Below are 25706 nucleotides of genomic sequence, written 5' to 3' on the forward strand. Positions count from 1 at the left end.
TTCTGATTAGAATATATGAGACTTACACGCTAGTAATAATAATTAGATTTAAGCATTTCGGGTCAGTGGTTTGGGTTCAACAAATTATTATTGCTAATGGATCGGGTCGTTGCAAGTCGTCGTCAACGCCGACGGCTCTCGTTCATTGGAATAGCTAGGTGCAGACAGCATGTTGTTGTCAAGCAAGACTTGCCAGTCAAGTTGTGATGGTCTACTCCAGTAGAAGTCTTATGTGCAGTGATACAACCAACACTAACTTTGTTTGTCACATTCCAATTTGAACCATTTCTTTGATTCTTTCACACATTGGTGAATAGATGAGAAATGGCCACCTGCTACTGCTATGCTTCACCTATCTTGCTCTTCCCTGGCCCCTGCAAGATACACCTACCTTGATGTTGCAAAGATGACTTGCAGGCTCGACGACGGCCGCCTGGTTGCGGTGAAGGGGTTGAAACGCGCGAGGGGCTCCGGAAAGGAGTTCTTCAAAAAAGTCGTCGGCATCGGCTGCAGTTACCATGTCAACATCGTCGGCCTGCTCGGTTTCTACCTGGAAGGTTCTAGAAGAGTCCTCGTCTACGAGCTCATGCCTAACGGCTCGCTCGAAAGTTCATACACAACCGTCACAAGAACACGACAACGACGGTGTTTTGATTGGGCCAAGTTGTTGGATATCGTGACCGGCATTCATACACAACCGTAACAAGAACACGACGACGACGGTGTCTTGATTGGGCCAAGTTGTTGGATATCGTGACCGGCATTCATACACAACCGTAACAAGAACACGACGACGACGGTGTCTTGATTGGGCCAAGTTGTTGGATATCGTGACCGGCATTGCTGGGGGGGTTAGAGTATCTGCATCACGGGTGCGACATCGGGATTCTGCACTTCGACATCAAGCCGCATAACATCCTGCTGGACGGAGACTACTCTCCGAAGATATCCGACTTCGGTCTTGCCAAAATCTGCGATGCTGGGGGCCAGGGGGACCGCGGGGTACATAGCCCCCGAGGTCTTCTTCCGGAGCTACGGGGCTGTGTCGAGTAAGTCCGACGTCTACAGCCACAGAATGGTGGTGCTGGAGATGGTCAGGGGTCGGAGGAACGTCGAAGCGCGCATCGAGAACACGAGCGAGCTCTACTTCCCGTATTGGATATACATACAAAAAGAGTTGCGAAAACATACAGAAAACGTAACCAACACATTCTGCCCACAATCCCAAGCCGAGAACCCTAGATATTAAAAATAAATTAAAAAACAAATTCATAGTTTACGAGGAGAAAAATCTATTGCCCACAATACCTTTTTATTCGTTAATTTATTTGCATAAAAATCCAACAAACAAAAATTATTCGCTCAATCATTCCTGCTTCATACACAGTAAGTTTGGATCCTATATACAATCAAAAATTGTCTCCTAAACCCTAATTTTTGCTGGAGTTTGTCGATATCTCATTGCATGTCAGATACCTCGGCGGGCTCAAAACAGCAATTTTAAGCCCTGGGTTCGAACTTCTACTTGTCCACTGCCAATTCCTTCGATCCGCATCGGAACTGATTCGAATATGATATGCGGCGACTTTTACAATGCAACAACGCAAGATATCCCCCTACGAATATATACTCCGTAGGCGACGCGAAAATAGCGATAAATATGTAGGGGTGTTTTGCTGCATTTTCTTTTATGCACCAACTCTTTTTTTCTCATGAAACTGCAGAAAAGTTGAGGGTAGCCCTCAAAAGTTCCTTAGTCCGTGCCGAAATAGCATTCGTAAATCGACAACCGATCGAACGCATCAAAATCCGCCTTCAACTCAACAAACTGGCTCCCGAGCTGCGCGCAGTTAGCATCCGGCCACTTGCAACCTTCTCGCGTCCTGAATGGGCACAGCGACTCGCAAACCCGGTTTATCTTCGGATCATCCGAGATCGGGCTATCCTCAAGAGCTGATATCGTTATTGAGAAATCGTCCTTTTCATCGAGCTGCTGATGAGAAGCGATGGAATCTCTTCGGAACGAATGCGATAGGTTTTCCCTTTTATCGAGTAGTGCGTTCACTTGGTCGATCGGATTCTCACCGTTGTTTGAGACATGGACTTTGCACCCGAGCGATTGAAGTGCCCTTCTAATGGCGAGGCTCTCCCTGCAGGCTCTTTTAGCGATGGCTAGGGCGGAATAGCCAGCCTGTTTTTCCTTTTGTAGTTCTGCATTTAATGAGCTCATTTTTATTTTTAGATCCTGGGCCCTCAATTCCGCCATCTCCTTTGCCTGCAGATTCATCACAATAATAATGAAAATTGCATTGTGCAAAAGTACATCCAAGTAATTGAAATTTTAATAATGCTAGTGATGCTCTTTTTTATGCGACCGAGTAAAAGGTTGGTTACAACTTGAATTTCGCCCTCGTAGATTCAATTTAAGATTGCCGAAGTTTGCTTCACCTGACAGCGAAGTCCTTTCATCTATCATCTGAAGAAAGGCGCACCACTGCCACTGTTTTGTTAAAATTGAAATTGGGATAAAACTTGTGAGGATTAAAATTTGTTACTAGGATAAAGTTCAAAACCAGGGTTTAGGGGCTAAATTGTTCGAAGTCCCCTAAACTGTTCGAAGTGAAACTTTGAGGGCAAAATTGAAATCAAAACCTAACTTCAGAGGCTAAATTGTAATCAACCCAACAATTGATTCTAACGTCTAATTAACCAGCCTCGTGCACAAGTTGAAGGACGAAAGTTTTAGAAATAAAGAGAGAAGAGTACCTTTGCCAACTCAGAGTAGTTTTTGGACAAGGCGCGCCATTGAGATTCGAGCTCCCCGCCTTGCGATTCGGAAGGGCACGACCACCTGAGATGGAACTGGGGCCAGATTGTGGGGGCCAGGGTGGCAGCAGGCGGCTTTAGCGGACCGTCATGCTTTGCTGGGTCGTAAAATATGTTGAAATGCACATGGGAGCTTCCCCCAGAAGCACGCAGATCGGCTAAGTACATCCATAAGCACCCGCAAACATCTGAAATACCGATCTGTTGTCTCTCCTTCTCACTAAGAAATCCAAAAGGGCATGTTGATAATTCTATGAATTGATATTCTGGAAATCGGAAGGAAATATATATACACACACACACATATATATGCGCACGCGCGTGTGTGTATAAACAAAACAAGGCTTTTGCCACTGTCAATACTGCTAAAGCAACAAAATGGAAAGAATAGGTACAATGGACAATATCAGAGAGAGATCCTAATCTTAGATGGACATAATAAAACCCGATGTCAGCATAGCGCGCTAGCATAACAATTAACCGAAGAATTATTCGACATTCCATCATCTGAGTTCAGAGATGTATCAGCAGAGGAGGACGCACCCATCTGATCTTACTGGAATATTAGGACTTGAGATTATGTCAAACTCAAAAGGCCTAGCAATATAAGCTTAAATTAATGTTTTGAGTACCTGTTGCATAGGAAGTTTCCGAAGCGGCAAGACAATACACAATCCAGAAAATCAACCAGAAATGTCTGCATTCGCATTCGCAAAGTGAATAGTTATTGAGCTCAAGGACCAGCAAGACAGTCAAAATGAGGGTCCTGTTTCGGCATGGCTAGAGCTTCTGCAGCAGAAAGTAAGCTGCCCTAAGAAACACCGGCAGCTTTTCTGCAACATAAGCAAAAGGAGAAGCTCTAATTTGGAGCTCCTACTTTGGGATAATATAGCATTCTGGCTTCAGCAAAAGTTCCAAACATTTTATTTGCTCCTTGGAGTAGAAATATTGCTCAAAAGCCAAACCAGGCACATGCCACAAGTTTATGGAAGAGCAGGATACTTACAGAAGAGAACTCGAATGCACAGGGGTACAACCGAAGCAACTGCGCAACACAATCCACCCACTGAAGAAAGAGGGGCATAATAAGAAATAAATCCAAATAGAATAGTAAAAGAAATGCAAAATCCAGTTAAAAAGAAAATATGAAAATAAGCTTCATGGACTGCAACTTTGATAGGATTGTACAATCAGGGCGGTCACAAGAAATCAAAGCGAGGAAAAAAAAATCGTTCTAGATTCCAACCAAATTATTGTAGAAAAATTATTTTCAGAAGTTGGGAATATTGGTTTCTAGAAAGTAGAAACTTAATCTTAAGTCGTGAATTCTGATTTTTAAAAATGTCAGATGGTATGTATTATCATGTCTAATGTCATGCATCGACAATTTGAAAGCCCTAGCATTGAATTTTAGGTAAAAATAGAAAGGATTTGGTGCTTCTAAAAGTGCCCGAGTTTAGCCTTTTATAGCCCAGGAGTTTGCATAAATCAAACATACGCATATAAAGTAAAATCTTTCAAGATGGTGTTGCCAATCTACTCACATGACTACATGAAAATATCAGTCTTATCAAAACGTATAATGGTAGTAATGCCAATGAAATTTGGAGAAAAATCCATCTAATTTCAACAAATAGTTGTGCAACGGAAAGATAAAGCACAGTAACTGGGGATCACTGAATCTGGCAGAAAGCAATAAGAGTTAAAGATTTTGCTATACTGATCGCATGAATGTCATGAAACAAATTACTAGAATAACCAGCATGCATTAACCAATATACCTGTAAGAATATAGGAGAATAGTTATTTGACATCTGTCCATGCGTAGAACCGCTAGTAGATGATGACGATCCGGATCCTGAAGTATTCCACATTGGTGAACCCGATAGACTCCCGAGCGAAGATTGCCTGGATAATTCCGAGGGACCGCTACTAATTTCAGAGACTGTTGGAATTCCCATTCGATCAGAGAAAGGATGACCAAATGCGAGCCAATCTTTCTCAACAAGAGCCTAAAAGCCGAAAGAAGATGTTATTTCTGCTCCAAGTCTGATAACAAGTTTACAGGTTTTCGAATGAAACATTAATGTGCAGAGCCCCAAGAAAATCCAAAAGCATGTTAATGTCACTAACCTGAAATCCCTTGAACGTCCGGTAATAAGGATCGAGCATTAAGCCAGCAAGCGAGACAAGTTGAGTTGTTCGATCCCATCCGTCACTACAAATTGAGTACAAGGTTTTCAAAGTGAAAATGCAATCATGAATGTGCAAAGATAAAAGATGAAAACCAAATAAGAAACTTGTGGCTGGTTGGCATATTGGCCACAAATCAAAACAAAGTACTAGTATGCTGGTAGATAAGACCTAATCACCAAATACATATATTACTTATATCAAGACATTGAAATTTCAGACCGACCTCAATCTTCATCAAATCTATGGAGGAAACTACTATGTGATCAACTTATCAAAACCATATCGACTGTCAATAAACCTAAGTCAGGACTTCATATAAAATTTTATCAAGAAGCTTTAATAAGAGCACCCCTAAGATCATTTGCCTACCCAGATTCTCCACTAACTAGAGTTTACTTTTATGAGAAAATTAGCCAGTAACAGGAAACAGAAAAACATAATCAGCCAATATAAGAAACCCTAACTTGTAGATCAGTGTCCATTAAATTGTCAAAATAGTGACGGAGGGCAAAGAAAACCTGCAATGGACTAGAACTGAGGCTGATTCTAGAGCAACCCGCGCAGCAATCCATGCAGCTCCTGTCAGCACACTCTGTACATGGATCAACCAGCCGCTGACTCCTAGTGTGGAAACAGAAGCAGACATGCTACTAAGGTTTCCTCCACCCAAAGTCCACCCACCATTTCTCTGCGAAAATATGAAAGGAGATCACACTTTTAACTACATGCTCGATGATGTGACTAGAAATATATGAAGGATGTTAATTCTTGAACAAGCTTCCATGCACTGAAAGGAAAATGTAGCAAGAATAGGCAGTTAAAAACAGAATAACATGGAGAGTGATTCAACGAACGCATCAAAGAGACTGATAAACACAAATGAATAACAGCTTCGTAAGTGATCATGATGGAACTACAAAAACTTATATGAAGACAGTGAAATAAAATAGAGACTTTCCCACCGGAAAGAAAATTGAAGAACAAGAAAAAAAGGACAAAAAGGGAAAAGGTGTCAGAGAGAGAGGGAAAGGGGGAGGGATGAAAATAAGGATTGGAAACCCGAGGGCAACGAAGAAGAAAAAGAAGCAAAGGGACGAAACCTCAAGGTCCTCAACATTATGAACCTGAAAAACCTCTTGAAAGTTGCAAATCTCAGCAGAAAAGGTGGGGCTCAAATTCAATTACATGGTGGGCATCAATCTGCTAACTTGTAAGCACTAGTGTAGATACTAAACACGAACTCCTACATTTTTCATCATCTTATATAGTTACATATAATGTATATCTTACCAAAAACACACGGTCTATAATCTGACGCTTGCATTAGCAAAAGAACACACCAAATTCCATATATGAACCGGGGAATAACTATTTAACGAGTCTTACAACAAGAGAACCAGCAAACTCACCAAGAATGATGACATTCCATCTGATGAAGTTGTGCCATTTGTGTCAACATACTCCCTGAGGCGAGAGAGGCTTTCTCTCATGACATGAATGTTACCTATCCCTAGAAAGACAACCTAAATGGAAAATCAAAATAAATAAAAAAAATTAACAATGTGAAAGGAAAAACAATATTTGCACAAAAAAGAATATGATAGACACAATACAAATAGATATTATACATCAATTAAAAGCAGACCTCAGATTGGAAATAATTAGATGAAGATTCTGAGCCACCTCCCTTTGCTCCATTTGCTAATGCATTAGCTCTAGGCCTTGCATCAACAATATAGAGCTTCCTGTGCATACAGGTTATCTTGTAATCAAATCACATAGTAAATGCAGATCAAGGCGGCCAACCAACAAAGGAACAGATAGCCACAGTATTAGTGCAGGAATAGAAAAAAAGAAGTTCGTTATTTCCTCATTTGCTAATGTAATGCACAAACCCGCAAAAGCAGATTCAGTCCCTTAACCACCGCATATACACCGCATTCATGAATTGTCCTGGATTTGTTTACATGAACAAGCTGCCTAATGCCATTCATTTTAGGTATATATAAACAGATTTATTATGGCATATGGATGATTAACTACTTAAACACGTAAAGATCAAATACTGTAAGCACATCTATGTCGTCTTAAATTTTCATTACTTCATAGTTATACTACTCTTCATAAATTAGAATATTTGCAAGTTCTGAATGACCTATGCTATGTTACCATGTGTGTTAAATGGACAAAAGTAGGTTTTCAGAAGTTTTCAAACTCTCCTTTTTATCCCTTAATTGTTTTGTATTTCATAGCAGAGTCTCAAAGGTTTACTATATTTCAAATAATCTATAACCTTACATGAACTGTATCGGCAGTTTGTGGTAATTATCTCACTCAAAAGTAAGTCAATGAATTCTATAAAAAGGTTAGATGGCATAAGAGATTGAGCACCAAAATTACCTCCGAGATCCATCAATCATTTCGGTACAAAGTGCAGCTACAAGTTTCTCATCTGCATCACTGCAGAAACTATTGTAAGTCACCAGCATTCTCAAATATCTCCTGCCATATGCATATTTAAGAAAAAGGGAAAGAAAAAAAAGACAAATGGACAGAGACAGAAATAACAGTTACTTTCTAAGATTCATCATGAGACCAACAAGTGGCTGAGACGAACGTGCAAGAACAGCTCCAGTCCCTACATAAATCAGATAGTCAATTTCTTCCAAACAGCTTACAAACATGCCTGAAAAGGGTAAGTTTCTACTAAATATTTAAGAAGTGCACGCAGGTGATAATTCATAGTTGATGGATGAATCAAATATAAAGAAGTAATAAACATTTTAAATGCAATATCATATTTGAAGGGAAACTTTCATGCCTTGATGGTCTAGAGTCTAGATTAAGAATTGGGAGGTGCTTAAGACAAGTTGATATGATTGATCAGATAAAATCAAAATTTCAATCGATCTAGCCACGTGGATCCTATCAGAAAAAAAAGGAAAGATATTTGCCTCCAGGAAAGACATTAAAATTCATCCACAACGATCAATTTTCAAATATTTTAAATGCACTCAAGCAAAATAAACGGCACTGATCTTCATCTAGTCAGATGTTAATGTATCTACTATTATTCTTACCACATAGGCCCTATTGAAAAAAAAAGGAAACTATTTGCCTCTAGGAAAGCCATTCAAATCCATCCACAATGATCAACTTTCAAATGTTTTAAACTCACTTAAGCATAATAAATGGCACTGATCTTCAACTAGTCGGATGTTTATGTATCTACTATTATTCTTACAATTATCATAATCAATGTATATATGCATTATATACGATAACACAATGTGTATACATATATATATATATATATATTTGTAATTAATGTACGTATGTATATATTACCTACCAGGATTACACCACGAAATTGCAGGCAACCTTCTACCCGCGCGAAATGCAGAAGCCTGTTGTACTTCTTCATCGCTGAATCGTAAACCAATCAAATCACATAAACAATTAAACCACTAGGATAAAAAGGCCCAAGAAATATGCAAGTTTCTATATAAAGGTTAAGCTCTGAGATTTTATAAACAAAATGTGAGTACCTGATACTCTTTGGTACCAGCAAAGCAGAAGGATAAGTTGGACATAATGTATAGTTAGAGTTTATTGTGGTAATTCTCCAACATTTGTTAGATACTGACAATGATTCAGCTTGCCTTCTGCTACTTGCATGCAAGAAATTTTTCCCGAGAAGTCGATAATATTCTTTCAGCAATCGCAACTGGGGGTTGGCATTACTAAACTTGGAAGGACCACAAGAAAATGTATATAAATCCCACAATTGTGTGGGTTTTGTGTATTTCCGCAAAGCGTCGACAACTGCATGTTTCTGTAAGTGGTACAGAAAATGTTAGATTTACTTCCACAAAAGATGCATGATGCATGATTAAACACTACTATAAATGAAAATTCTAGTTCTTGGTTCTCATTTTTCCTTCTCCCTAGTAATTAACACAATGAACCCGTAGGTGGTTTATTTTCTTGGGAAGAGAGAGAGAGAGAGAGAGAGAGAGAGAGAGAGAGAGAGAACCATAATAATAGATAAACCAAGATAGACAAACAGCAAGGTACATGATAACATGATATAGGATCAAACGTAGTGTTCATGATATAAATCAGAACATGGAAATGCGCGGCGAAAAGTCAGAGAACAAATATAATATGAAACTGCAAGAAAAGCAGATTAAGAAAGTTTCTCAGTGCAGACCTGCATAGTTCTAGGCCGAAAATCAAACAGTATAATTCTCATATCTTTACCTGAATAAAAAAAGAACATAACAATTAGCTTTTCCCCATGCAAAAGTAGCTATAGGTGAACTATTATGATTTTACTGTGAGTTCTTCTCTATCTGTACCATAAAACATTGCCCAAATTATGAACATAACAATTAAGGATGAATGTTGCATTTTACAAGAGTAAAAAGATAAAATTATTCATATAACAGCATACAATAACTTGATGAAAATTTGCAAATCTATGGTATTGCCAGTGTCAGCATATAATATTTGGGCAATAGGCTCAATGAAATTACATCACCAGACCAACAGCTATATCAATAAAAGGACCTCTTCTCAGCATACATTATTTAACAGGAATATAACAAAGGACCTTTTCTGCAAGAAACAGGAACATTATTGTGTTACCATTTCCATCAAGAAGAGTGTGTGTGTGTGTGTGTGTGTGTGTGTGTGTGTGTGTGTGTGTTATTGTTTCCATCAAGAAGGTTTTTTTAGTGTGTGTGTGTGTGTGTGTTATTGTTTCCATCAAGAAGTTTTGTGTGTGTGTGTGTGTATTCGCAAACGCACTCTTTGTGGCGATGGCGATGTTAAAGGTACTACTTCAAAGGGGACTCTAATTTATTCTTTAATTTTATTTCCAAATGTTCCATCGTACTGCAGTTGGTGCTTATATTACATCAACAATGTAGTAATCAACCTTTCTTCGGTATGAGATAATAGCCAAAACGGCCATTAAGTTTGCTTTACTGAAAGACTTCTTATAACTTCATTACGTGAACTGAACTACACCACAGTTAATATCTGAAGGATATTGATAAGCCATCAGAAAATATATGTAAAATTAAGAAAAAGTTTCTGATTATTAATACAAGTAAAAAAGAACGTTCTGAACGTCAAAGCTTACAGCATTAATTATGACCAAATAATATGTTTTCATCATTTACACAGAAAAGCATACCAATAACTTGAAGAAGCTCGCGCGGTTGAATCTTATCAGATTGCCGAGGGGCAGAAGGAAGCTTCACATCCTTCAGAGATCAGAATCATCAATAAGCATTAAGAAGAAAACTGAAAGGGCAATTAAAAATTTAGACCCTGACGTTTGGCTTTGAATTCATTTTCATCCTCAGAGTTCAAGCGTAACAATTAAGTCTCAGAAGTATATTCTATGCCATTACTATGCCTTCTATTAATCTCAATCTATAATAAGTAATACATCAGTGCAGTTGTTAAATTTTTCTGTGTTAAAGTTGAAATGTTGAGAAGAAAATTGAACTTGAGATCAAACTTCAAGGATGAAAGTGAAATCTAAGGTAAACTTCCAGGATGAAATTGATAGTCTTAAGATGAAACCAAAATTGGGGTCAAACATCAGGGACTAATATGGTAATTAGCCTGAACTTTAATTAGCATGAAGCACTAATCAAACTCAGATAATAGCAGACTAAGATGCCTTAAACTCGTATTTGTTATGTTAAAGGCTTAAGCTACATTCACCACAAGATAATGAGAAACTATAGGTTCTCCTAAAGTTTAATGACTATCAGCTTCACGAGAACGATATTAATTCTCACTACCAAGGAAGAGGGATTCCATAATAGGATTGATATCAGGTGTTAATTTTATTATGTCCAAAATTACTAGAGAAGGGATCAAAATAAAAGGCAAATCTTACTCCAGCTAATTTTGTTGCAATGGCCAATTATGGCTTGATACCAATTGCCATGATATTCCAAGTTTCCAACCTCCAACATTATCTTCCCAACATTGCATAGTACTTATTAACATTAAGATGTTGCCAAGTCAAACAAGAAAAAAACTTTACCTGAACTACCTAAGGTATAGACTGATCATACTAGCAAAAACAAGCATACTGCTTCCATTTTAAAATCTAGTCTACACGAAACAGATTAGGGGCTGAAAATGTGAGATCTTATGGAATGCGAACATAGATCTCAATAAACCTAATTACCAACAAAAAATATCCCATATATTCCAGAATAGAACCAGACTTACATCAGTGAACTTCTCAATCGTTGCCAATGGTATGGTACCAAGTTCAATTATACCCTGCGTTAACTGATTCTGCATACAAAGTAAAAGTATAAAATTATAAAAGATAATTTATAAGAAAGAAAATAATAGTTTACATCAATGCAAAATGCAGACTTCCTTTAAGTAGTGGAATATGATTTCAAGCAGTTATTAAATCCCCAGAATGAAACATAAGCACTTTAAAATTCCATGGAAAAAATCAAAACGTTAATGATTCTTACCACAAAAAGAAGACGAAAATTTGTTACTGACAGGGTGCCTGCTTCCTTTGTATTTAGTAGAACCACACCGTGACCCTAGCAATAGTTAGATCAAAAGCAAATTACTAGCACATAGAAGTAGCCTAGAAAGGGCAAGTTTTGGACTTTTCCACAGTGACTTTTTGACTTCATATCTGGTTTTTTAATTCCAAGCAATTACGAAGTTTGATTGTTTAGTGCAATTATGAAAATGGTACAGAACGCCTTAAGGAAACCTTGTTCTGAATGTTCAAGCTTAATTCATCCTATAGATAGAGGGGTTTTTGCCAAGTCTTCTTATTCTCTATGTTTACATACTTTTCCTATACTAATCATTGCATACTATTGTCAATCTTCTACATTTAGTTGTGACTAGTACAACTCAACCACCCATCACAATCTTCAACCTTTTCCCCTCTTCCTACAAGTATTGCTAAGTGTACCTCAAAAGGTCTCCTCCAATACTATTGATGAGCCAGCAAATCTATGTGTTAGCATATTAGTAGAACTAGAACCTATTAGATTTGCAATTTTATTCAGCTAATACATAGAAATGCTGACTCATCAGCAGCACTAAAGAAGATTTTCTAGGGTGCTCTAAGTATCACGTTTCCTAATGTACTTCCCCATGATCTCATAAATTTCCACCTTCAACAGTATTTTATTAGATCTTTCAATTCCTTACAAAATCACCATCTTATTCCATTACCAGACTGAAATTGAATATTCAAATATCCATTTCTAAGCATAACTTCACATTACAACTCTAACAAAACTCAATGGTTATCTTATTCATTCACTATTCTATCCTCAATTTTCTTATTTTTCTAGTATTGCTCAACCACCCATCATAATCTTTCCAACTATTTGCCCCTTATTTCCCTGCGAGTATTGCTCGACATACCTCCAAAGGTCCCTCAAATGCTACTGGTGAATCAACAGTTCTACATGTCAGTAAATTAGCAGCTCAACATTTCAAAACTATGATATAATCACATAATGATGCCGACTTATCAGCAGCACTTGAGGGAAACTTTTAGGGTACCCAAATCATCATCCTTTTACCCTTGAATCCCACAATCTTGTAATCTCTACCTTCCACGCTGCCTAATTAAGCCTTTCAAATATTCCTCTCATAATAATTTTCTTATCCATAACCAACCTAGCATAGCTTTTGCTCATCGCAGCTCGATGAAAACTCCACAGTTCCTCCTATCTGATCCATCCCAGCACAATTACACTTTGCCCTAGACGCAGACCGTTATTTCACTACCACATTACCACAAACACATACTCCACAATCTAAACGTTTCATCTCGCCGCAACCAATTCACACAAGAGGATCGATCACAACACGAAAGAACAAACCCTAATACGCAGAATCCAAAGCCGTAACGAGGGCTATCGTTTCACGATCGTTACCTGGACGATGACCTCCTCCGCCTCCAACAGGAACCCCTCCATCCCGTGCCCCCTCGACACCGGCTACAACCCGACAAACAAGACAAAGCACCATCAGAATCCAGAAAAAACGAAACCCTAAGAAAGAGAAAGAGCGAGAGAGAGAGAGAGAAGGAGAGGGAGAGAGAGGAGGAAGCGGGTACGTCGATCTTGGTCCATTCTAGGGCATCCCAGCTAGCGGCGCCGTCCATCGTCTCCGGCGAGCTCTACGTCGGCGGCGGCGGCGGCGGCGGCGGCGGAGTTAACGGCGTTAGGGATCCGTTACGGCTTTTGGATCTTGGCTTTTGGGTTCATTTCGGGGTTCGCTTTAGATAGAGGTGGCGTGCGATAATGTATACGTGTTAAAAAAATAATATAAATAATAAATAAATAAAATAAAAACAGGTTAAAAAAGGATTAATTTCAGACTGGTCCCTGCAAATATAGTGAATTACAAATATATCCCTATAAAGTTTAATTTTCATATATTGTCCCTACAAATGTTCTAATATTTTCAAATATATTTCCGCCGTTAGGATCTGTTAGAAAAAATTAGTTAACCATAGGTAAAATATTTAACCCTAGTTAGTTAATGAGGTGAATTGATTTTTGTACCCCTCTTCAATTAATAATTGGGATTTTTTTAGGAACATATTTGTGATGGTAGAAAAATTATTTCGCTTATAAAATAAACAGCGCTTTAACAATAACAAACCAGATAGATATATTTAAAAATATTAGAAATTTTACAGATACAATATATAAAAGTTGAACTTTATAGGAATGTGTTTACAATTTACTATATTTGTAGAGACCTGTGTGAAATTAACCCTAAGAAGAAAAATGTATAGAGAGTTGGAGACCACTAAACTACGGTATCTAAAAATAGATAAAGGAGTACAAAACTTATCTGAATTATGAATCATTTTGAACCGATTCCTTAATTTTTTAAAATTTAAATATTACTATCTAATTTTTTAAATTTATTTGATTTTAGTGAGTCGACGATATTTTGATTTCAAAATTTAAAATAATCACCGATGGTCTCTAGCATAAATGGCAAAAAATAAAAATAAAATAAAAAAAAGGATGGTCTAAAAATTAGCTCTGAATATTAAATAAATAAACAAAAAATATTGAAATTTTATTTGAAAAAATAAAAATTTTTAAATGAACAAATTTTGAAATTTTATTTTTGTAAAAAAGCTAAAACACGTCGGCACTAAACGAAGGCCTTGAATATTATTTTAAGAAACAAAAATCTTTGAAATTATGTTTAAAAAACAAAACAATTTAAATGACAAAATTTGAATTTTTTTTAAAAAATGAAAATTCAAAATTAAGAAAACACGATCGCGCGTGATGCCAAACAAGGCCGTGAATATTAATCTAATAAACAAAAAATATTGGAATTTTATTTGAAAGAATAAAATTTTTTTAAGTGAACGAAATTTGAAAATTTTTTTTTTTAAAAAAAAGCTAATAGACAAAGAGTTTGAAACTATGTTTTAAAAAATTTTAAGAAACAAGAAATTTGAAACTATGTTTTAAAAAATAAAAAAAATTAAATGATAAAACTTGAAATTTTTATTGAAAAGCAGATATTTAAAATTAGAAAAACACGATCGCAACAATACCAAATGAGAACTTGAATATTATTTTAATAGACAAAGAGTATTATTAAGCTATTATTTGAAAAAAGTAATTTTTTAAATGAACAAAATTTGAAAAATTTTATTTTTTTAAGAAAAGCTAAATTTAAAAATTACTAAAATAAATAAAAAATCGATCGCGATGGGACTCGAACCCACAATCTCCCGCTCCGGAGGCGAGCGCCTTATCCATTAGGCCACGCGATCCCTTCAATTTAAAAAAAATTGAAATTAAATAAATTATTTGATAAAATAAAATATTTTAACATTTCTCACCAAGTTTTCTTCATAATTACACAAGGGTCCATTTTAAATTGGCTACCCAATTTTTCAAAATTTTTTATTTTACTATCTAAATTTTTACAGATTTAGTCAGTACGTTTCGAACAATTCTTGCAACCATAAATTCATTAAAGTATTTAGTTGAAATTTTAAATTCAAAGTATCATTGGCTTACGCAAATTAAAATAAATTGAAGTGTTGGGTAGTAAAACCAAGATTTTAAATTAAAAGACTGGGTAACCGACTCAAAATGGCCTGTAGTTTATATAAGTTCCGTATAATTTTTACTATCCGCAAAAATATGAAAACGATGTAGGCAACCCGTGTGAATATCTTGGAGAGTTAATGTTAAGGTGAAGTTCAGACTGAAGTAGACTTTCGAGCAAATTGAAACTCTCTTAATTTTATTATTTATTTGTCAGAAAGCGAATAACGTAAAAACGGAAGATCTTGGCTAAATTTTCTTATATAAAAACCAAATTATGTATACTTTTCCTACATTATTCTTTAATAACTTTTTTTTTGTTTTTTTTATAACAACCTAGACTTGTGCATGAGTGATTCATGTAGCAAATTTATTACTAGTACAATTTATTATCCTTTACATTCAAAGTTATAGCTTCATTGGTTACAAAGTTTCATAACAACTTATTAAACCACATGAAATTAAATGCGAAGTTAAACCCATTTTAATGCCATTAACTCCACGATAAAACCTCCCTTTTCTTCTCACATATAAATGTAAACGCAGTTCATTGCTATCAGAGCAAACGCACTCAAAAGTGGTTTTTTCAAATGGCTCATTTTAGTGCAATAGCAATCCTTGCACTAGCGGTCTGTTTCACCGCAGCCCACGCAGGCCGTGATCTTCATGAGGAGACAGGCCCAACCGCTGACGCCCCGCATACGATTCAGTATCTATCGATCGCGCCCAGCCCAAACGGCGGAAACGGCAACGGCCCTTACGTGACTGACTTTGGGATCATCATAGACCCGCATCCGACTCGTAAGATCAATTCGTCGATTTGGTGGGGGCTGCTACCCCCCGGATGGCAAGGATCAATCATACCAAAGTTCGGCCGGCCGTGGTGGTTCCCCAACTGGCCCGGCTGGCTGCCCTGGGTCAGAAGACCATTCCATGATCACTTGCCGCAGGTTTCGGTCGCACCGGGGCCCAGTGGGCCTTCTTTCATATTACCTTGATCCATGTAACTCGGTGAAGGGTTTAATAAATAATTACTTGTTTAGAAGCAAACATAGTGACATTTTGGACTTGTGAGGAGAATCACATTGCCTAGCAAAGCATAATTCTTGATTATCAATTACTTAATACCAAAGAATATATTTAGCTAATTATAATGTGCAATATTATTCTTCAAATATTGATGTCTTCGAATCAAAATCTAATCCGCAAAGCCTCGTATTTGTATATCGAAAATCACAAATTTGAAAACTTGTTTCTCACGTGTCAACTATTGTCCCGACAAGCGATACTGTAAAAGCATGTCTGAATGCCTGATAGCAAACGGGCTCCATTGCCTCCCATTTGTTTTGTATGATGGAGCCTCCAAATCGATGATCGGCACCGTTGAATATGATTTATATCAAATGAAATGTTTAGAAATCAAATTTCATACATTTCCGATATTATTCTCTTATCCATCGTGTGGACACAAAAATGAACAGCTAAAATGAATATTCTTTAAAAAATGATGATAGGAGTCTTGTAATCAAGATCAAAAGCATAGATCTTATTTTATATAGTTTAAAAAATTTTCTAATAAAAATTCAATTGGCTTGGATATCTTTACGCCGTTAAACGAGAAAATGCCTCGTATCGACTATTAAAATTACAAATTTTGAACCTTTTGATCATTATGCAAATGATGCCGAAAAGATTTGAAATTTGATTTTTAAATACTTCAATTGGTACAAATCATGTTCAATGGTACCGATCGTCGAATTGGAGGCTCTATCATCGAAAATAAATTGGTGGCAACGGAGACTGTTTGCTATCGAAAACAAATTGGTGGCAACTAAATTTTTTTAAAATGACATATTGAAAGGGTTTCGGGAGTTAGAGGGGCAAAATTGTCATTTTACATAATATGTAGTATTAACGGTTTTCAATAATGCAAGATACACGACCCTCCTCTCGTTAATATTTTCGGTGTAATCCTGCTCAATTTGTAATACTACATTAACGACTAGATTACATAGCGGATGAATCAAATATAGTAATCCTGACAGGATTGTCTGTAATCCTGCCAAGATAACTCGAACCAAACGCACCCTAAGAGGATAGTAGCACTTGTCCTATCAAGTTGTTCTTGAGGATAGAGATTCAGAATCGATGATTGGAGCCGTTGAAGTTGATCTAGAGTATTTGAAATATCTAGAAACTAAATTTCATAAATTTTAAAATTATTTACATGGTGATCAAAGTGTCGTAAAATCGACAATTTTTGACGGCCTATATGAGCCGTTTGTTTGTTTAACGGTGTAGAGCAATCCAAATTGCTTGAATTTTTTATAGAAAATTTTTTATACTATTTAGATAATGTTTGATAATTCTTATTATGAATTGAGAAAGTCTAACATCTATTTTAAGAAGGTTATTCATTTATGACCATTCATTTTTCAAACTCTTTGATGAACTTGATAATGATTTTTAAATATTACAAAATTTGGTTTCTAAACATTTCTAATATTGTAGATCAATTCAACTGGTACGATTAATGAAATTTGGAAGCTCCGATCATTTCAAACGACTTATAGTACAATGTCCTTAATCCTTTAATAGATATAATACTTCTCTCTCTTTCTCCTCTCTCCTCCTGCATCTCTTCTCTCAGTATTGTTCATCTCGTCTCTCTCTCTCGTAATTATATATATATATAATATATATTATTATATAGTATTATTAAGACTTAATGGAATACTATTCAATACCACGATGGTTTGGTTAATAATAAACTTAATCGGGATAAAAATACATACAAAGATTAAAATCAACGTGGAAAAACTCATAGCTGTAACGCCGCTTGAACACTACTGATATCACCAACGGCTTGATCTATCGAGTTTCCATCTTAGAATTTAACCAATTCTGATTATTATTACCAGTTAATTTAACTATCTCTACCAACCACCGACTCAACCCAGCGGGCCCCACATCATCCTATCACCGCTACATCTTTTTAATCTAATGGCACAAGAAAACTAATAGCACCCGATAGTCCATAGTGCATTAATATATCCACCTAAGTATATATACTATAATATTATTAAATATAATCATATCAAAATTTATTATATATATATATATATATATAATATATATATTATATATATGAGAATCTTCATACACCAATTAAATTAAAATCTACCTCAAAAATTATAGGCAGATTAGTCTTTTGCTTATAAGTACTTTCTCACAGTTATCATCGTAAGGCATAAATATGGAAAAGAAATCAAGCCAATTACCAAATTGATCAACCCAACACAAATATTTGTTCCTTTGTTTAATTTTTAGATACCAAATTAGATGTGCTAATTTGATAAGTAATAATTTTTATAATTGAAATTTAGAAAAATCATTGAGCTTAAACTTTAAATGTGTACATTAAATTCAAAATTTAATACTTTTGATTTCCAAAGAAAAAATTTAATGTTTAAATGAATATATATTCAAATTCAAATTGTTAATTTATATTAAAATACACGGAAATTCAAGCTATAACTAATTTTAATTGTAATTATGTTTATTATAAACATAAATTTTTATTTTTATTTAAATTAAGCTTCTTTATGTTAAAATATAATTCAATTTCATTCGTAGTAAAAAACTAACATTAAAGTCAAAAATATTGATTAAAATTAAATTTTTAGAATTTTAGATTTAGTTTATGTTTGTAGTTAAAAATAAAAATTTGTTAACTATTTAAACTGAATGATTCTATGTTCGAAAATTAACCTTAAACTTAATATTCTGCCGTGAAAAAGTTTTCCATCAGAGTGAATGATAAAAAAGAAAAATAAAAAAATTGAGAAGATTATTGTGCCGGTACAAACTTTCATCGTTAAATGAGATGAATATTTACAAATGATATGTAAAAATAGAAATTACCAAAATACCCTCATGTAAAATAATTTTTTTCCCTTGTTAGAGAGGTGACGGTACCAGATTGTATCAAGTACCGCACCCCCTTAAATATTATCATACACTGTCCATTTAAAAAAATTTAATGGTAAGAATTTGTTTGAGTACTAGATACTTGCTCTATATATATATATATAATATATATAATATATAGATAAGTTTGTGGCTATTAGGAGCACAGAGTTTATGCTCCTAACCGTTTTATAATAGACTTTTTTAAATCTGACAGATTCGATCCATTAAACTTATATCTAACACTTCGAAATATCTGAAAAATAATTTATAAATTTTCGATATCCATTACTTAGCTATCAAAGGATTCAAAAGTAAGCTCAAATCTAATTTTTACTAAGTACAATTTATTATCCTTTACATTCAAAGTTATAGCTTCATTGTTCACAAGTCTTGATAAAAGCTATTAAACCACATGAAATTAAATGCAACCTAAACTCCATTTAATGCCAATTAATTCACGAACAAACTCACTTTTCTTCTAATATAAATGTAAACGCAGTCATTGCTACGTAGCAAAACACAACGTTCAAAAGTGGTTTTTTCAAATGGCTCGTTTTAGTGCAATAGCAATCTCTTGCATGCGGTCTGTTCACACCGCAGCCTGCACTGCAGGCCGTGATTTCTGATGAGACAGCCCAACCGCTGCGCCGACCGCATACATTTCAATTATCGATCGCGCCCAGTACTCCAAACGGCTGGAAACGCGAACGCCCTTAATTGACTGACTTTGGATACATTCATAGATCCCCATTCCGATCTCGTAAATCAATTCGTCATTTGGTGCGTGGCTGCTACCCCCGATGCAAGTGATCAATCATACCAAATTCGGCCGCGTGTTGGTTCCCCAACTGGCCCCTGCTGCCCTCGGTGGTCCAGAACTCATTCCATGATCACTTGCCCGCAGTTTCGTCGGGCACCGTGCCCCAGTGGGCCTCATTTCCATATACTTGATCCATGTAACTCGGACCAAGGTTAAAAATAATACTTTGTTTATTAAAGCAAAACATAGTTGACATTTGGACTTTTAGGAAACACATGCCTACAAAGAATAAATTCTGATTAATCAATGCTTAATACCTAAAGAATATATTTATGCCTAATTAATAAAGTGCAAATGTATTTTCCTTCAATATTATGATCTTAAATCATAAACTATCCTCAAAGCCATGCTCGTATTGTATATCGAAAATCATAAATTTGAAAAACCTGTTTCCACGTGTGCAACTAATGTCCCAGAAAAACGATCTTGTTAAAAATCTGAATTGCTGATACAAACGGCTCCGTTGCCGACCTCATTGTTTTGTATGATGGAGCCTCAAAATTGATAATCGGCATCGTTTGAAATATGATTATATCACAAAAAGGTGTTTATAAATCAAATTCTCATACATTTCCGATATTATCCTAATGTATCCATCGTTGCGGACAACAAAAATGAACAGCTAAAAATGAAATCTTTAAAAAATGAATATAGGAGTCTGTAATCAAGATCAAAGCATAGACTTATTATAATATTTAAAAAAATCTATAAAAATTCAATGGCTTGGATATCTTACGTCCGTTTAAACAAAAATCTCATCTGACTATTAAAATTAATATATTTTGAACCTTTTTGACATTATCTAAGATGCTCTGAAAAGATTTTAAATTGATTTTAAAAATACTTCAATTGATACAATCATGTCAATGGTACCTGACGTCGAATTGGAGCTCTATCATCAAAAATAATTGGTGCAACTTGGAAACGTTTGCTATCGAAAACAAATGTGGCACTAAATTTTTTAAAATGACATAATTGACATAGGTTCGGAGTTAAAGAGGCAAAATTGTCATTTACATAATATTAGTATTAACGGTTTCTATAATTCAAGAACAACGAACCCCCCCCCCCCCGCCCCCTGCCCCCTCCTCTTTAATATTTCGGTGGAATACTCTCACTTTGTAATACTACATTAACCTAACTAAATTAAATTAGCCGAATAATCAAAACATTAATCCTGAGCAGATTGCCTGTAATCCTCCAAGATAACTCGAACAAAACGCACCTCTAAGAGATAGACACTTGTCCATGCAAAGTTGGTCTGAGGATAAAGATCAGAATCGTATTGGATGCCGTATGAAGTGACTCTAGATATATGAATATCGTAGATAACTAAATTTCATAAATTTTATAAATTTAATTTTTTTTTAAAAAAATTTCACATGGTGAATCAAAAGTCGTAAATTGACAATTTTGACAGCCTATATATTCCGTTGTTTGTTAAACGGTGTAGAACAATCCATAATGTTGAATTTTTGATAAAAAATTTTATACATTAGATAATGTTTGATAATTCTAATTATACAATGAGAAATTAACATCTATTTTAAAGTTATCCATTTATGACATTCATTTTTCAAAGCTTTTCGATGAACCTTGATAAAATTTTAAATATTACAAAATTGTTTCTAAATATATTCTAAATTTGTAGATCAATTCAACGGTACGATTAAATTTGAAGCTCCGATCATTCAACACGAATTGATAGACAATGCCTTACATCCTATTAATAGGATAGTAGATGGACTATATATATATATATATAACAAGATTGGAATACTATCAATAGCACAAGTGGTTGGTTTAATAATATAATCTAACGGGTAAAAATAATCAAAGGATTAAATCTAAAGGTGGAAAACTCGATAGCACCCGGTTGAGACACTATCGATAGCACCAAGGGCTTGATGCTATCGAGTTTTCCATCGTTAGATTTAACCATTTGATTATTTTTACCCATTAGATTATACTATTCTACCAACCACCCACTCAACCCTAGGGGGCTCACATCATCCTAACCGTACATCTTTTAATCTAATGGCAAAAAACTTAATAGCACCAAGTCATTGGTGCTATTAATAGTATTCCAGCCTAGTTATATATATATATATATATGTAATAGGTTTTGTGTGCTATTAGGAGCACAGAGGTTTATGTGCTCCTAAGCCGTTTTTTATAATAAGACTTTCAAATCGACGATCGATTCCATTAGACTTAATCTAACGTACTTGAAATATCTGGAAAATAATTTTTATAAATTTTCGATATCATTTACTTAGCCATCAAAAGGATTCAAAAGTTATAGCTTCAAATCTAATGTTTACTAGTACAATTTATTATCCTTTACATTCAAAGTTATAGCTTCATTGGTTACAAAGTTTGATAACAACTTATTAAACCACATGAAATTTAGCGCGAAGTTAAATCCATTTTAATGCCATTAACTCCATGATAAAACCTCCCTTTTCTTCTCACATATAAATGTAAACGCAGTTCATTGCTATCAGAGCAAACGTACTTGAAAGTGGTTTTTTCTAATGGCTCGTTTTAGTGCAATAGCAATCCTTGCACTGGCGGTCTGTTTCACCGCAGGCCATGCAGGCCGTGATCTTCGTGAGGAGACAGGCCTAACCACTGACGCCCCGCATACGACTCAGTATCTATCGATCGCTCCCAGCCCAAACGGCGGAAACAGCGACGGCCCTTACGTGACTGACTTTGGAATCATCATAGACCCGCATCCGACTCGTAAGATTAATACGTCGATTTGGTGGGGGCTGCTACCCCCAGGATGGCAAGGATCAATCATACCAAAGTTCGACCGGCCGTGGTTGTTCCCCAACTGGCCCGGCTGGCTGCCCTGGGTCAGAAGACCATTCCATGATCACTTGCCACAGGTTTCGGTCGCACCGGGGCCCAGTGGGCCTTCCTTCATATTACCTTGATCCATGTTACTCGACGAAGGGTTTAATAAATAATTACTTGTTTAGAAGCAAACACAGTAAAATTTTGGGCTTGTGAGGAGAATCACATTACCTAGCAAAGCATAATTCTTGATCATCAATTGCTTAATACCAAAGAATATATTTAGCTAATTAATGTGCAATATTATTCTTCAAATATTGATGTCTTCGAATCAATATCTAATCCGCAAAGCCTCGTATTTGTATATCGAAAATCATAAATTTGAAAACTGGTTTCTTACGTGTCAATTGTTGTCCCGAAAAGTGAGTGTAAAAGCATGTCTGAATGCCTGATAGCAAACGGGCTCCGTTGCCACCCATTTGTTTTTTATGATGGAGCCTCCAAATCGATGATCGACACCGTTGAATATGATTTATATCACATGAAATGTTTAGAAATCAAATTTCATACATTTTCGATATTGTTCTCTTATCCATCGTGTGGACACAAAAATGAACAGCTAAAAATGAATATTCTTTAAAAAACGGTGATAGGAGTCTTGTAATCAAGATCAAGAGCATAGATCTTGTTTTATATAGTTTAAAAAATTTTCTAATAAAAATTAAATTGGTTTGGATATCTTTATGCTGTTAAACGAGAAAACGTCTCGTATCATCAATCATTAAAATTACAACTTCTGAACCCTTTGATCATTAGGCAAATGAAGTCGAAAAGATTTGAAATTTAATTTCTAAACACTTCAATTGGTACAAATCATGTTCAATGGTACCGATCTTCGAATTGGAGGCTCTATCATCGAAAACAAATTGGTGGTAATGGAGACTGTTTGCTATCGATAGTATTCTAGCTCATCGAAAACAAATCCGTGCTCCTGAGCCGTTTTCGATGGAGTTTTCGAATCGACGATCAGCTCCGTTAAACTTGATCTAGCGCATTTGAAGTTTCTAGAAAATAATTTTTGCAATTTTTTGATATCATTTACCTAGTGATCGAAAGAATTTAAAATCCATAATTTTTAATGGTTGATATCTGCCGCTTTCAAGTTAACGATGTAGAAGTATTCAAATCAGATGAAATTTTGATACAAAATTCTTTATACTATCTACAATAAGATCAATATTTCTGATCGAAAATTTTAGTACTATATCACCACTTTTTATATGATTTTTATTTTCAGCCGTTAAAAATTATTGATTTTGAATTATTTCGATTGCTTGGTAAATGATATCGAAAAATCGCAAAAATTATTTTCTAGAAACTTCAAATACGCTAGGTCAAGTTTAACGGAGCCGATCGTCGATTCGGAAACTCCATCATCGAAAACGGCTCAGGAGCACGAAGGCCTCCGTGCTTCTGAGAGCACAACAGCCCTGCTCTCTCTCTCTCTCTCTCTCTCTCTCTCTCAATTGCTTATATACCCCTGAAAAGTTTTCGAGTTTTTGATTTCTCTCTCTTAGAAGGCTAATATTGAAAATACCCTTTCTACGTTCCAACCTATTTCTAATATACCCATAGAGTTAAAATCTGTTATATCTGTAAAATTACTATTTTGCCCTTTCAAATATACCCTTCCACCATCACTGACTTTCTTATTTGCCCTTAAAGTCAGGGACAAAAAAAATATTTTGACTTTTGGTCTTTTCCAATATACCCCTCTATCGTCATCAACATTTTTTATTTGCCCTTAAGTTAAAGGCAAAATTGACATTTAATTTTTTTTAACTGTGGTAGATATTTAACTAATGTTTAACCCAAGTTAACTTAACAGGAGATAACTGTGGGGGTATTTTGCAATAACGGTGGAACATATGAGGGGTATTTTAGAAAGAAAAAAAAAGTAGGGGTAAATCAAATATTTTCAAACATATGAGGGGCATATAGGCAATTATCCATATATATATAGAGAGAGAGAGAGAGAGTTGAGCTAGAATACTATCGATAGCAAACGGGCTCCGTTGCCATCCATTTGTTTTTGATGATGGAGCCTCCAAAATCGACAATCGGCACCATTGAACATGATCTATACCACTTGAAGTGTTTAGAAATCAAATTTTGAATCTTTTCGACATCATTTGCCTAATGATCAAAGGATTTCAAAATTTGTAATTTTAATGGACGATATGAGACGTTTTCTCGTTTAACGGCGTAAAGATATCCAAAACAATTGAATTTTTATTAGAAAATTTTTTAAACTATATAATAACAAGATCTATACTCTTGATCTTGATTAACAAGACTCCTTCATCATTTTTTAAAGAATTTTATTTTCAGCCGTTTATTTTGTGACCACTCGATGGATAATGAGACAATATCGAAATATATAAAATTTGATTCTCAAACACAATTCAACGGTGCCGATCGTCGATTTGGAGACTCTATCATCGAAACAAATGGGTGCAACGGGCAGCCGTTTGCTATCAATAGTATTCTAGCCAACTCTCTCTCTCTCTCTCTCTCTCTCTCTCTATATATATATATATATATATATATATATATATATATATATATATATATATATATATATATATATAAAACTAGGCTAGAATACTATAATATATAGAACCAGGCTGGAATACTATCAATAGCACCAAGCTATTGGTGCTATTAGATTTTCGGCCTTGTGATGAAAAATGTACGGTTAGAATAATGTGGGCCCTCTAGGGTTGAGTGAGTGGTTGGTTTAATAGTATAATCTAACGGGTAAAAATAATCAAAGGGTTAAATCTAATGGTGGAAAATTCGATAGCACCAAGCCCTATATAGAGCCCGGTTAGGACACTGAGTCCAGTTCGGACACTATCGATAGCACTAAGGGCTTGGTGCTATCGAGTTTTCCACCGTTAGATTTA

At 35.4% G+C, this 25706-nt stretch overlaps 2 protein-coding genes and 1 non-coding gene across 3 annotated transcripts; 1 reads left to right on the top strand and 2 right to left on the bottom strand.

Annotated features, from left to right (window-relative positions):
• On the top strand, nt 407–1249 carry LOC109717992 (LEAF RUST 10 DISEASE-RESISTANCE LOCUS RECEPTOR-LIKE PROTEIN KINASE-like 2.3). The gene is made up of 2 exons (XM_020243959.1): nt 407–699; nt 946–1249. The coding sequence occupies exons 1-2, from the start codon at nt 407–409 to the stop codon at nt 1247–1249; spliced, it is 597 nt and encodes a 198-aa protein (XP_020099548.1).
• Nucleotides 1244–13347, bottom strand: LOC109718097 (phosphatidylinositol-3-phosphatase myotubularin-1). The gene is made up of 19 exons (XM_020244117.1): nt 13166–13347; nt 12984–13046; nt 11544–11618; nt 11284–11352; nt 10226–10295; nt 9236–9285; nt 8571–8857; nt 8375–8448; nt 7597–7660; nt 7423–7482; nt 6668–6767; nt 6432–6545; nt 5541–5710; nt 4960–5044; nt 4608–4838; nt 3833–3892; nt 3459–3523; nt 2767–3046; nt 1244–2275 (listed from the first exon to the last, which is right to left on the bottom strand). Exons 1-19 carry the CDS (start codon nt 13211–13213, stop codon nt 1754–1756), a joined length of 2487 nt encoding a protein of 828 aa, XP_020099706.1. The 5' UTR covers nt 13214–13347; the 3' UTR covers nt 1244–1753.
• On the bottom strand, nt 14788–14860 carry TRNAR-CCG. The gene has a single exon. It is a non-coding gene; the product is annotated as a tRNA-Arg (tRNA).

The sequence above is a fragment of the Ananas comosus genome, linkage group 12, assembly GCF_001540865.1.
Source record: "Ananas comosus cultivar F153 linkage group 12, ASM154086v1, whole genome shotgun sequence".
In the NCBI taxonomy this organism is placed as follows: domain Eukaryota; kingdom Viridiplantae; phylum Streptophyta; class Magnoliopsida; order Poales; family Bromeliaceae; genus Ananas; species Ananas comosus.

Coding starts and splice junctions, on each gene's coding strand:
- LOC109717992 (XM_020243959.1), top strand. CDS start 407: ATGACTTGCAGGCTCGACGACGGCCGCCTGGTTGCGGTGAAGGGGTTG. Junction 700..945: donor ACCGGCATTCATACACAACC/GTAACAAGAACA, acceptor TACTCTCCGAAG/ATATCCGACTTCGGTCTTGC.
- LOC109718097 (XM_020244117.1), bottom strand. CDS start 13,213: ATGGACGGCGCCGCTAGCTGGGATGCCCTAGAATGGACCAAGATCGAC. Junction 13,047..13,165: donor TAGAATGGACCAAGATCGAC/GTACCCGCTTCC, acceptor GTCGGGTTGTAG/CCGGTGTCGAGGGGGCACGG. Junction 10,296..11,283: donor CGATTGAGAAGTTCACTGAT/GTAAGTCTGGTT, acceptor TGATCTCTGAAG/GATGTGAAGCTTCCTTCTGC.